Source organism: Schistocerca cancellata, chromosome 2 (assembly GCF_023864275.1).
Source record: "Schistocerca cancellata isolate TAMUIC-IGC-003103 chromosome 2, iqSchCanc2.1, whole genome shotgun sequence".
NCBI classification, from domain to species: Eukaryota; Metazoa; Arthropoda; class Insecta; order Orthoptera; family Acrididae; genus Schistocerca; species Schistocerca cancellata.
In genome coordinates, this window is record NC_064627.1 from 164,278,030 (window position 1) to 164,290,956 (window position 12,927).

The window sequence follows — 12,927 nt, forward strand, 5'->3', positions numbered from 1 at the left end:
GGGTGTATACGACCCGGGACAACCGGGAAATCCGGGAAAAACCCGGGAATTTTTTCATCCGGGAGAAAACCGGGAAAAACCCGGGAATTTTTCGGAATTCCGGGAATTTTTCATTGTTTTAGCTTTCAGTTAAATTTTTGCAATTTTGACTGCAGCATTGATTCTCTAGCAAAGAATGTTGATACGCATCCTGCTACTGGAGAATGATACTGCAGCAATAAAATATAAACGAGAGGGAAAAAAATAAAACTTTAGTGGCAAAGGAAATGTGCAATTTACGATAACAAAACACCGTGCACGCACAAGCGTTTGCAAATAGCAAAAATATGTCAAAGGCCGTAGGGCGCAGACTGTAATATTTCGTAACAATAAACTGCTTGCTATGAGCATGACGTCACAAATGTTCACATTAGGTTCGTTTGACCAGTTGCCAGCGGTCTGTTCCGCATGCGCATTTGACTCGCGTATAAGCAGTACCTTCTCCCGCTTCCCGCTACTTGAAGTTTGGCTGTTAGTTGTATCGGCAGTAGCAGCAAAAACAGCCAGATGCAAACGAGAAAAATTTTTCTCGCGCGCCCTAGCTGCCAGATTCGCGCTTGCACAGAGTTGTCTGAGTTGTGGGGAGAGGGTTAGCCTCCACGTGACCCGTGTTTACGTTAAGTGATTTCGCTGCGTCTCTTCGTGTACAGCTACTGCGTCAAATGAAAACAAAACGTATTTCTGTTGCCGGGAGCTATCAAGTGAACTAAAATACATTCTCATAATTACGGAGGGCAAAAATATATTATTAACTTCAATTTTGTGATTTTATTTTCTTTCCAAGTTTGTAGCAGTCAAGCATTAATCGCCTTACAGAAGAATGAAGTTATTTTTGCAAATTTGCTAAAGAAATTCCGCTGAGGCAATCATTTTATTTGAAACGAAGTGTTTCATTCTACAGTATTGGCTAGTTCCAACTGTTCGCTGAATTTCACGTGCAATTTCAAGTGCGCGTTATCATCTTCTGCCGTGTATGGCATTATGCCATAATAAAGAACCAAAAATGAGATCGTAGAGTATTGGTATTCCAAGAAAATTTACATCCCAAAAACCACACTGAAAAGTTTAATATCAGATAGGACCTACTTCATTGTGAATCTGGAAAAAGCCAATTTGCACTTCATGCCGAATTATGCATTTTAGTATGGTTTACGAAATTTCTATGTTCTTTGGAGTATCCTCTGATGCCCTGTTTCTTTTATGGTGTAATGTAAGCTCTCTTAGTGCTTTATACACACGAACATGCGGGCTTCCAACACCATTGCAGTTGCACACGCACAATAATGCGTTTTCTGGCGCTCTCTGGCAACTGGTAAATCGAACCTATTTTTAACAGTACTGCGAACGGTGGTTAGAAAAGCATTACTTTCAAAGTAAATTTCTTTTTACGCAAGATGAATTATGTTATGTGTGATAAAGTGGGATGGATATCAAAATCACAGAGCGTTCGAAACTGAACAGTTTGAGGACCAGCCACTTACAGGAATTTCGAGCCGAGGCATTTATGTCATAATTTTAAATTTACTGGCACATTTCTGAGATGTACCTTAAAGTATAACACACGTAAAAAAAGATCAATATTACATATGAAAGCTTAGCTTCTATTGTAGCGTGTTAATCTTAGAGACCAATATTATATGTGAAAGCTTAGCTTTTCTTGTAGATATACGGCACTGTGTACATTAATGTAAACCGTTAACTTTTCCTCTTGGGTGTTCGCGCTATGTAACCCGTGATCTTGCTATTGGCTGACTATAACACATGTCCTATGCTCTGAATAGCTGCTGTCATCGGCTGACGAGATCTCGTGGCTTGAGATATGACTCGCTTACAAAAGGACATCGCAACCTCGGTTGCAACGCTCCGGAAACTAACGCTCTGTGTTTGGTGCAATTCGAATTTATACTTTCGAAAATAGGCAGCGTATATGTTGCTGACAATCAAAGGTCTTTCCAAAACTTCTCTCCTTTTTTTTATGAAAAGTCTCTCCAAAACTTCTCTGCTCCGTCTTATCTCTTTTTTTTTCGGGAAGTTCTACGCGGTTATACAAAACGTTAACCTTTCAAAGGATTGATAAGTTTTACAGTTCCGAAGGAAAATCTACGGAAAACCTACTGCCACTTAGCACAGAAAAAGTGTATTTTCGCCCGGGAAAAAGCATATTTTTTAAACGGGATATCCGGGAGAAATCCGGGAATTTTTTTTCCTTGTCCCCGTATACACCCTGTTTATTTTCCGTATTTTACTTAAATTACTTCAGGCGAATTGTGGCATAGTCCCTGTAACAATGCCAAGGCAAGTTTGCTCCACTGTATTTGCACACGCAAGCTTGTGAACTGTCATGAATGGTTTTATCATTGATGAAACATTTAAACTCTGCCTTTGTTCCAGTGCCACCTTGCCAATAAAATAAGACGCCCTAAGCAAACAAGAAAATGAGAGAGAGCAGAATAATAATTTATATGTTTCTTAGAGAGTAATAGTTCCCTCATCTTACGTCAGAAATATTTTGTACCCAAATGTTTTATTTAGATCATATTCCACACTCTTTATCTTCCAGGGTGTTGGACCCACAGCCCAACGAGCAGCAGTCATTGCAGCTGTGGAATTGCCTGTTTATGACTTCTGTAAACAACACCTAATGACAACATTTGGCGATCATGTTGCTAATCACTTTATGTAAGTATTTATGTTCATTTTTATCGAATTTTTGTTGGTCTAACTTAATGTTCCACACCTGTTTTCACTGTTACATGTTGCTAACAGTGTGCCAGTCTTTAACTCTGTAAAAGTATACATCTTGTCATCTTATTCTTTATTGTCAACTTAAGACAAATACAAATATTAAGTCTGTATAATGCTTCTGAATAATTATTTTTTACTTTTTCTGTAAAGTGTGTGTGTGTGTGTGTGTGTGTGTGTGTGTGTGTGTGTGTGTGTGTGTGTTTTATAAAATAATTCATGTTACATTATTTCCACAGTAATTTACTTGTGTGTGCACTTTCACTGTCTCAAGGAACTCAGTATTCTGTGATGGTTCCCTTTGAAACCAGTAAAACAAAATCTGTGTTGTACAAATGTTTGGTGCATGCATACACCTTTATTTGACTGAAATTCAAAATAGTATAGTGCTTATTATATACTTAAAGTTTTTTCCCTTTTGAAAAGTTCAGTACATACCTACAAAATACAGTTTACCTTTTAAAGTGTAGCATTTATTACTTACTTATGTCGGCGATGTACCTTGTTATAAAGTTTTAATTGTGTTGAATCAAGTATTGTTGCATTAATGGAGTACACTTATTAGGAGTATCGGGTCAAATGCTATTCAGACAATCCTCATAAGACAGTCAGATGCCAGAATGGTTTTTTGAAGGCCTTCATGGGTTTCTTCGTGTGTCTTTTGCAACACTTATTGCAGTGCTCCTTCACTAAGGTCTTTATTTCTGTGGACAGTGCACTAAACCCTGATGGAATGCTTTATGATGCCAACTCAGAAACAAAACTGATTAATTCTGTGACATTAATAAATGGTTGCAATCAGCTTTCACATTGATGAAATACTGCAAAACACTATAGAAAATATGGAACTTAACTAAGGGAGTGAAATATGGTGAGAATTTAATCATATTAACATGTCCAGGCATTACAGTAGGAAAAGAAGTGATTAAGTCTAAGTGGGGAATAGTGGGCAAAAGAAAACTTGAATAGAGACAGACATCCTCTCTCTCTCTAAGATAAGCTTTGATAGTGATACAGTTAGTGTTCTTTAATTTAAGAATGAAGTAAATTTAACCCTTTGTTTCCTGACATAAGAAAAAATTTACTTTTTAACATTTTCTTTGCAGAATTTATGCTATTGTGGCCTCAAATGATGGTAGGATTTTTTCTAAAATTTTATTTTATTTTTCACAACTTTTTTCTCTCCTGGTACTCAGAAGTACCGTCAGACTCCATGGACAGAATCACAATATGCGCAGAAAAGTGCTCCAATTTTTATAACTTGTACTTTATTCCACATAAATATTAAATATTTTTACATTAGAAAATTAATTAACAGAAATATGATATTTTTGAATGTTTTTTTTTTTTTTTTTTTTAATTTCGCATAAATTTATTGTAGAGCAACTTCACAATACATAGTAACTTAGCTATACATTTATGACAGTATATACATATCACATATTTAGTGTTAGTGATACCTCATGAAATTGTAGGTAACAGTTCTTTTCTCATTGTAGCACAAATACACTTTACATGTGCTACATTGTGAATGTGCTGTCAACTGAATTTTATTTTTCGCACACATTTCGCATCGTCCTCTTTTACAACTGAACACTACAAAATGGTTTTCTCAGTTGCCAAGACGTACATTCTTCGGAACAGAAAAGTTATCCTTCCTTCTCTTTGGGGGAGTTATTTCATCTTTACCAGAGTTTCTCTTTTTGAGATTTGGCACGTGCTGTTCATTCATTAGCCCTAGTGCCACAGCACTCCTGAATTCCAGCAGTGGCAGTGCCCCATGTATATCACTGAAAATTACGTAAGATTGGCAAAAGCAATTTCTATTGCTCCCCAGGAGAGACGGTGCCACCATTTCTTCGGTCGCCTGTCAAGACCATAAGTTGAACGTAATCTGTCTGCATGATCCACACCACCCATGTGTTTATTGTAATCACATACAATAACTGGTCATGGTATAGTCACACTAGTTCCATCTTTCTGTTTTCTTGTCACTACACTCTGTTCAGTGCCATGGAAGTTTGACGCAAAATACACTACTTTATTTTCCCTTCATTGAAATACTGTTAGGTCTAACGATGAATCTCTGTGATTTGATTCCCCACGGTTTAGACATTTTTATTTAGGTAAATTACCTGGCAAACCTTTCCTGTTTGTTCTAATTGTTCCACAGGCAAATGTATTTACGGATTTCTGTGTGAGAAAAAGTGGACAGAACAACTAGTGAGAGGTAACGCATTGTTGCTACAATAAAGTGTTCGCACAACCTGACGGTACAAATAAGTCCGCCTTATAATTTCCACTTTATCTCATTCACTTCTAACGTAATGCTTCAAACTATTATAAAAAAACAAAGAAGGTAAGTACGTACAATGGAAAACTCAACGGAAGTTTCAATAAATTGCACACAAATTCAGGCAACACCATGGAAACAAGCACATACAATCTTCTGTTTTCACAGCAGCGCGCGAAAAGCAAGTTCAAGCTCTGACCGCCAGAGAGGTCTATGTATTGCACAATAACATCTATGAAACAGTAGAGCAGAGTTACTGTTACATACTGACAGGCTTTCAGATCACGAAACTGCACCACGAGAAAATAATGAGAGTCAAAACTTACTGGTACTTTTAAGTACCGTCAGGCAACAAAGGGACATGAGATAATTAAAAATAAACTTGCTTGTATAAATTTGGTTGTAGAAGTTTGGAAAGTAGTGGAGCAAAGGGCAAAAGAAAACAAAAATTATGAAAATTACTGTATGTACTAATAAACACATAAACACACACACACACACACACACACACACACACACACACACACACACAGGACTGCTGTCTCTAGCAACTGCAGTATGACTGCAGTCATCAGTAAGATGCATTCGCGTGCCTATCTGTGACTCATGCATTTAATGTTGCCCAAAAACCAATCACACCCAATGAGATAATCCACAATACCTCATGTCATCCATGACACAAAAAAGAGGTTTTCATGCTATGGTAGACAGAATTAACTGCTTACCACTATCTGATAAGAACATTGAAATAGAGCTAAATATATTGAGATGTTTACCCATGGAAAATGGATACAATCGTAAAAATGTTTATGAAAATTATTGAGATAAGAAAAATAAGAACTGTGAGGTAAGTAGGAGATAAATAATGTTAATAATTCAGAAGTAAAGGAGATCACTCACTGAAAAACAAGAAGTGTTAAGTCGTTGGCAGGCACACACAAAAGAGAATCAAAATTTTGCTAGCTGCTGCAAGAACCTGTGTACGTACATTGTTCTGGCTGGACACACCATGTCTCTCGGCCGTCGTAATTTAATATATTATTTATTGGTAATGTTGATTGTTGCCGACTTATGTGGTGCGCCTTAATCAAAATGATATTTCATTCAATTTTGATTTACAATTGAATGCTTTTGTGAAGTTCTCTTTTTTTTTTCGACAATATTTCTCTGGGGGCGCTATACATGCCTGGTTTTCAGTTCAACAAGTTAACTGGATGGGGGTTGTGTCAGATAGAGTGGGTAGTAGGAGAATAGCACAGGAAGCAGGAGGAGGGGTTGGAGATGGGTAGCTAGCAGTTCAGAGGAAGGCAGTGGGTGTGTATAAAAGGAATGTGTGAATGAGGATAGTAGGTGCACATGCTTGGCGTGTGGCACACAGGTGTGGCCCATGATAAATAACAGAAGAAGGGAAAACTGTTGTGTGGATGGTGTGCGAGTAATGGGTTTGTGCCTAGTGGATAGGCCGTGAACCAACCATGGAACTCAAGTGTGTCATGCTACAGGGTTGTCAACTTTGTTCTTGGCCACGGTTTGACAGTGGCCATTCATTCTGGTGAACAGCTGATTGGTTTCATTGCTCACATAAAACAGGGTTCACCAGTTGCAGTAGAGCTGGTATATGGCAGGGATATGGTCCCCGTGGCAAGGGGTGGGGGAGAGTGGCATAGGAATGTACCAGGATGTTGTGTAGGTGCTGGAATACCACTTTAGGAGGGGTGGGAAGGATATAGGGTAGAATGTCCCCATACTTCTGGACTCAGTGATGCAACACAGCCTTCACTCTTATAATCATCCTGACCTCAATCCCCACCCGACACAACCCCTAACCAGTCCACCAGCTGAACTGCAAACCCAGCATTGTGTCTCCTGCCGGTACAGTGTAGATGCATGATTTTGTGTGTGTGGGACGGGGGGTTGCAATTGTATTCTGGCTTGTCAAAGTATTTCTTCCGAAAGCTGGCAAAATTTAGATTCTCTTTTCTGTGTGCCTGTCAACAACTCAATACTTCTGCTACTCAGTGAGTGGTTTCCATTAGTCCTAAATTATTTACATTCTCTCAGAACTTTTCTAGAAACAATGTTGATAAGTGAAGAGATAAAACAGAAATGAAAATATCCAGTCTTACCATATATCAGGAAAATATCTGACAAATTAGCTACATTTTTGTAAAACAGGTTCTGAGACTTCAAAGATTCAGACCCATATAGGACATAAATCTGATCCAATATCAACCACCACTAATTTGAAATACACTCCTGGAAATTGAAATAAGAACACCGTGAATTCATTGTCCCAGGAAGGGGAAACTTTATTGACACATTCCTGGGGTCAGATACATCACATGATCACACTGACAGAACCACAGGCACATAGACACAGGCAACAGAGCATGCACAATGTCGGCACTAGTACAGTGTATATCCACCTTTCGCATCAATGCAGGCTGCTATTCTCCCATGGAGACGATCGTAGAGATGCTGGATGTAGTCCTGTGGAACGGCTTGCCATGCCATTTCCACCTGGCGCCTCAGTTGGACCAGCTTTCGTGCTGGACGTGCAGACCGCGTGAGACGACGCTTCATCCAGTCCCAAACATGCTCAATGGGGGACAGATCCGGAGATCTTGCTGGCCAGGGTAGTTGACTTACACCTTCTAGAGCACGTTGGGTGGCACGGGATACATGCGGACGTGCATTGTCCTGTTGGAACAGCAAGTTCCCTTGCCGGTCTAGGAATGGTAGAACGATGGGTTCGATGACGGTTTGGATGTACCGTGCACTATTCAGCGTCCCCTCGACGATCACCAGTGGTGTATGGCCAGTGTAGGAGATCGCTCCCCACACCATGATGCCGGGTGTTGGCCCTGTGTGCCTCGGTCGTATGCAGTCCTGATTGTGGCGCTCACCTGCACGGCGCCAAACACGCATACGACCATCATTGGCACCAAGGCAGAAGCGACTCTCATCGCTGAAGGCGACACATCTCCATTCGTCCCTCCATTCACGCCTGTCGCGACACCACTGGAGGCGGGCTGCACGATATTGGGGCGTGAGCGGAAGACGGCCTAACGGTGTGCGGGACCGTAGCCCAGCTTCATGGAGACGGTTGCGAATGGTCCTCGCCGATACTCCAGGAGCAACAGTGTCCCTAATTTGCTGGGAAGTGGCGGTGCGGTCCCCTACGGCAGTGCGTAGGATCCTACGGTCTTGGCGTGCATCCGTGCGTCGCTGCGGTCCGGTCCCAGGTCGACGGGCACGTGCACCTTCCGCCGACCACCGGCGACAACATCGATGTACTGTGGATACCTCACGCCCCACGTGTTGAGCAATTCGGCGGTACGTCCACCCGGCCTCCCGCATGCCCACTATATGCCCTCGCTCAAAGTCCGTCAACTGCACATACGGTTCACGTCCACGCTGTCGCAGCATGCTACCAGTGTTAAAGACTGCGATGGAGCTCCGTATGCCACGGCAAACTGGCTGACACTGACGGCGGCGGTGCACAAATGCTGCGCAGCTAGCGCCATTCGACGGCCAACACCGCGGTTCCTGGTGTGTCCGCTGTGCCGTGCGTGTGATCATTGCTTGTACAGCCCTCTCGCAGTGTCCGGAGCAAGTATGGTGGGTCTGACACACCGGTGTCAATGTGTTCTTTTTTCCATTTCCAGGAGTGTATATAAAGTGCACTGCAGTTATTGCAGTAAATATTGCATTGGACAGACAGGTAGAAAAATATGTACACCATACAAAGAACAGCAATCCATTGACATTTGGTATGCATTTAAGAAATTAAAAGCATGGAGTACACAAAATTGACATTAGTAGTACTGTTTTACATAAAACAAGGAAAGGTAAATGTGTGGAGCTTGTGGAACAGAGAAATTTTTTCACATTATACAGGAAATCCAATTTCCATTTCGAATGAACAATTTGAGCTGAAAAATAAGAAATATTTTGTAAATTTGTGTGATATATTGTTGCAAAGGTAATCTTGGTTATGAAGGCAGTTCTTCACTTTTTTAGATTGAGTATTCTTTGGCTAATTGTCTGTGGCTGTCACTTTGTCTATATTGTCTACCTCTGCGTGACTAAACATTATATTTTTGACTGTGTGTGTGTGTGTGTGTGTGTGTGTGTGTGAGAGAGAGAGAGAGAGAGAGAGAGAGAGAGAGAGAGAGATTCTTTTCATCTGAAATTTTTCCGATGATGATGACGACGAGGAGGAGGATGATTAATGGTTTAGACCAATAAATGACAAGTTCATCAACACCATAGAAATTTTTTCCACATCTGTGACATGTATCACATTCACACAATAAAGAATTAATAGAACAGCAGCTTAAGGTATTACATAATGTCATTTGTACTTAATTGAAATCCAGATCAGTCAGTAGTTCGTACATATTACACTATCACATCGTATATCCTGAAACCACAATATTTCCTTTATATTTGACTTCAATTTAGTCTGTGTACAAGAATTTTAAATAATAAAAAACTATTTAAAATGTAAGAATGCTGAGTCTTGTGGCACTAACATTGAATAAAAAGTCTCGGGTTTCCAACCATATCAAGCAATTAAAATTGCATGAGCTTTTTGCCAAGTACTCTTTGGCCCATGTCAAGTGGTATAACTATTTAAAATGTTTGACGCTCTGTATCTTGATTCAGTCGGGCATTTCAGAGAGCACCTCAATTTTTATAAAAGCTGTAGAACACAATAAAAGAATAACAGAAGGACTGTTGATAAGAGTATCATTGCTATTGTTCATAGGAAATTTATAGGGTGAACTTGACAGACCTGGTTACTGCAGTTTGGTGGCCACTGCATCAACAGTTTTGCCATCACAGCATGTCTGATACTGCAATTTTTCTTCACTTCCCATATGTCTGGCTCTTGAGTCCCATTCTGCCAGTTTTAATTTTTCATGAATGACAATACAGTAAACGCTTTAGTATGAGAAGCAGATTAATCAATCAAATGCAAATATGGATGCTGAAATACAACACCTCCTCAAACGTGCCAGTACAATTTTTGGGTGGGGGTCTTTGATAGCCATAACAGCAGCATCACAACCAAGCTGCATGTATACCAAGGCACTGTTATGCCATCTCTCACATATGGGTGTGAAGCATGAAATACTTACACTTATGATGTCTGGAAAAATACCATCAGTGCAGCTTGAGAAGGATCCTAAATGTGAAATGGCAAGATTGGCACACCAACATCAGCATCCTGAGAGAAGCAAACTCTACCAGCTTTGAAGCCATGATTATCAAGCATCAACTCCATTAGAGGGACCACATTTTTCATGTGCGTAAGTCCAGTCTACCATAACAAATTAAGCATTCCCATCTAAATCATGGTCAAAGAAAACTAGGAAGACAACAGAATCTATACAAAGATTTATTAAAGGACAACATGAAACAATGTCAGACTGAAACTGGTTGCTGGAAAACTACTGCACTTAACAATCCATTATGGTTGTGCGAAGTTTGGGAAGGAATTCAGCGCGTTGAGCACTGAGATGGAAAACAGAAACTATTGAGCACTGAGGCTGAAAATAGAAAATAAAAAGTGCAGTGCTAGGAAACAAAAGGAGCTCCTAAAGATGAGCAATGCTGATAAATATGCAACCCCAGGATTGGCCCCTACAATCGCTTAAGATCCCTTAGAAACTTAATTTCGAAGAAGACGGTCATACTTGTCAGTAACTGATAGCCCATCATGAGTTGCAGATTTAATTCTACCAAGGTTTGTATAGACACTGATTATTCTCTGTGATGGCAATAAGTTATCATGATGTTAATTTGCACGAGGAGTGTTCGAAAAAAAGGCTGAAATAGCACATTAATCAACAGAGGCAGCACAGTGTGCAGATGTTGTCACACCTAGCAGCAGATTTATACAGCAAATTGTCCTTAGTTTGTTTGTTTGTGTGTGTGTGTGTGTGTGTGTGTGTGTGTGTGTGTGTGTGTGTGTGTGAGTGTGTGTGAGTGAGAGAGAGAGAGAGAGAGAGAGAGAGAGAGATTTTGCTGCAAATGTGGCAAAATGTTTATGTAAACATTTTAATTGTTAAGTCAAGCAGATAGGAATGACCACATAAGACACATGCAGTGCTGTGAGTGATTTAAAAGTTTAGGCCATGGCAAAATGTCAGTTGGTGAGGACCCTAGGCCTAAACAACTTTCCACATCAACAGATGATGAACATTTCAACAAAATTTGTGCTGTGACTCATAGAATTGACATTTAACTGTTACAGAAGCTACTAACAAAGTGGGCATCAGCATAGGGCCATGCCATGTGTTACAAACTTGGGATGCATCATGTCAGAAACACAGAGGAAATGCTTGTCACTGCAAATGGCAATTAAAACTTGTTTATTTGAAGCCCAGAATTCTTATTCTGTTTAAGCATAAAGATATGGGGCTGATGTTAATTACATTTTTACATATTGTATATGCAAAGGTGTTTGGTAATGACAGAAATAACCTAACATTTATCTTAAGTAGCTAACTGGCTTAAAATATACACAAAAATTCAGCACTCATATTGTTTGAAATACAATAGTGGCTATAGTAGCATGAAGTACAAAAGACTCAGCATCTACTTGAATGTACTAAAATGTAGAAGATACATGGTAATACCATAACAGATCATGTTATACAGGGTGTTTATAAATGAATATCGGGGTTTTAATGCTTTATAATGTTTATTACATTAAACTTACAGTTATAAATGATATGTCAAATGAAAGAGCAACTCAGTTTTACCAAGAACCTTATAAATGTTCAATCTGAGCACCATTTGTCACACGGCACACATCAAGTCTATAGCCAAGCGCTGGATGGGCCACAAGGGGCACAATGAAGGACTTGCTTTGCATGGCCTCCACATTCACCCGACCTAACGCCATGCGATTTTCTTCTTTGGGTCTTCATCAAGGATCGAGTGTACATGCCTCCGCTACCAGCAGACCTCTCAGAATTAAGAAACCGGATTGAAGCAGCTGTTGCTACAATCACTGAAGACACACTTATCAATGTTTGGGAAGAACTCGGCTATAGACTTGATGTGTGCCGTGTGACAAATGGTGCTCACATTGAACATTTATAAGGTTCTTGGAAAACTGTTTGAGTTGCTCTTTCATTTGACATATTTATAACTTTAAAGTTTAATATAATAAATATTATAAAGCTTTAAAACCCCAATATTCATTTATAAACACCCTGTATATGATTGCAAGCATATTATTTGTTCTGACTCTATGAAATAGTGACAAAATAGAAAGACTCTCACAATTAAATTCATCAGCAATAGACACACACACACACACACACACACACACACACACACACACACGCACGCAAACGCAACTCACACGCACGACTGCAGTCTCAGGCAATTGAAACCACACTCAATTGCCTGAGACTGTAGCTGTGTGTGTGTGTGTGTGTGTGTGTGTGTGTGTGTGTGTGTGTGTTGTGTGTGTGTGTGTGTTGTTGACGAACACCAGTGGCCGAAAGCTTTAATTGTGAGAGTCTTTTTGTTGTGCCTATCTGCGTCTCCGCTATATGGTGAGTAGCTACTTTCCTTCTCATAACATTGTTACATTCCATCCTGGATTTTCCATTGTTTGACAAAATAGAAATTCTGCTTTTAACAGGAGGCAAGCATTAAAAGTAATTATAAGCTATGTTTAGCACTGTGTGAGACAGGATAAGGTCAAGTATTTAATGCAAGTTTGCTTCCATGTACTCATCAACAGAATAATAAGTATTTTTCATGAGTAAATCCTTACCTTTCTTAATGAAGTTATTGCTTTTGTTCTAATTGAGAGGAGCAGTTTG

At 39.8% G+C, this 12,927-nt stretch overlaps 1 protein-coding gene across 1 annotated transcript in view; it reads left to right on the forward strand.

The window, feature by feature from the left end:
- Positions 1-12,927, forward strand: part of LOC126161454 (mitochondrial uncoupling protein Bmcp) — a 119,134-nt gene that overhangs the window by 66,600 nt on the left and 39,607 nt on the right. The window contains exon 5 of the mRNA XM_049917275.1: positions 2,600-2,718. Within this exon, the coding sequence (XP_049773232.1) occupies positions 2,600-2,718 (119 nt within the window). The remainder of the gene's footprint in view (positions 1-2,599; positions 2,719-12,927) is intronic.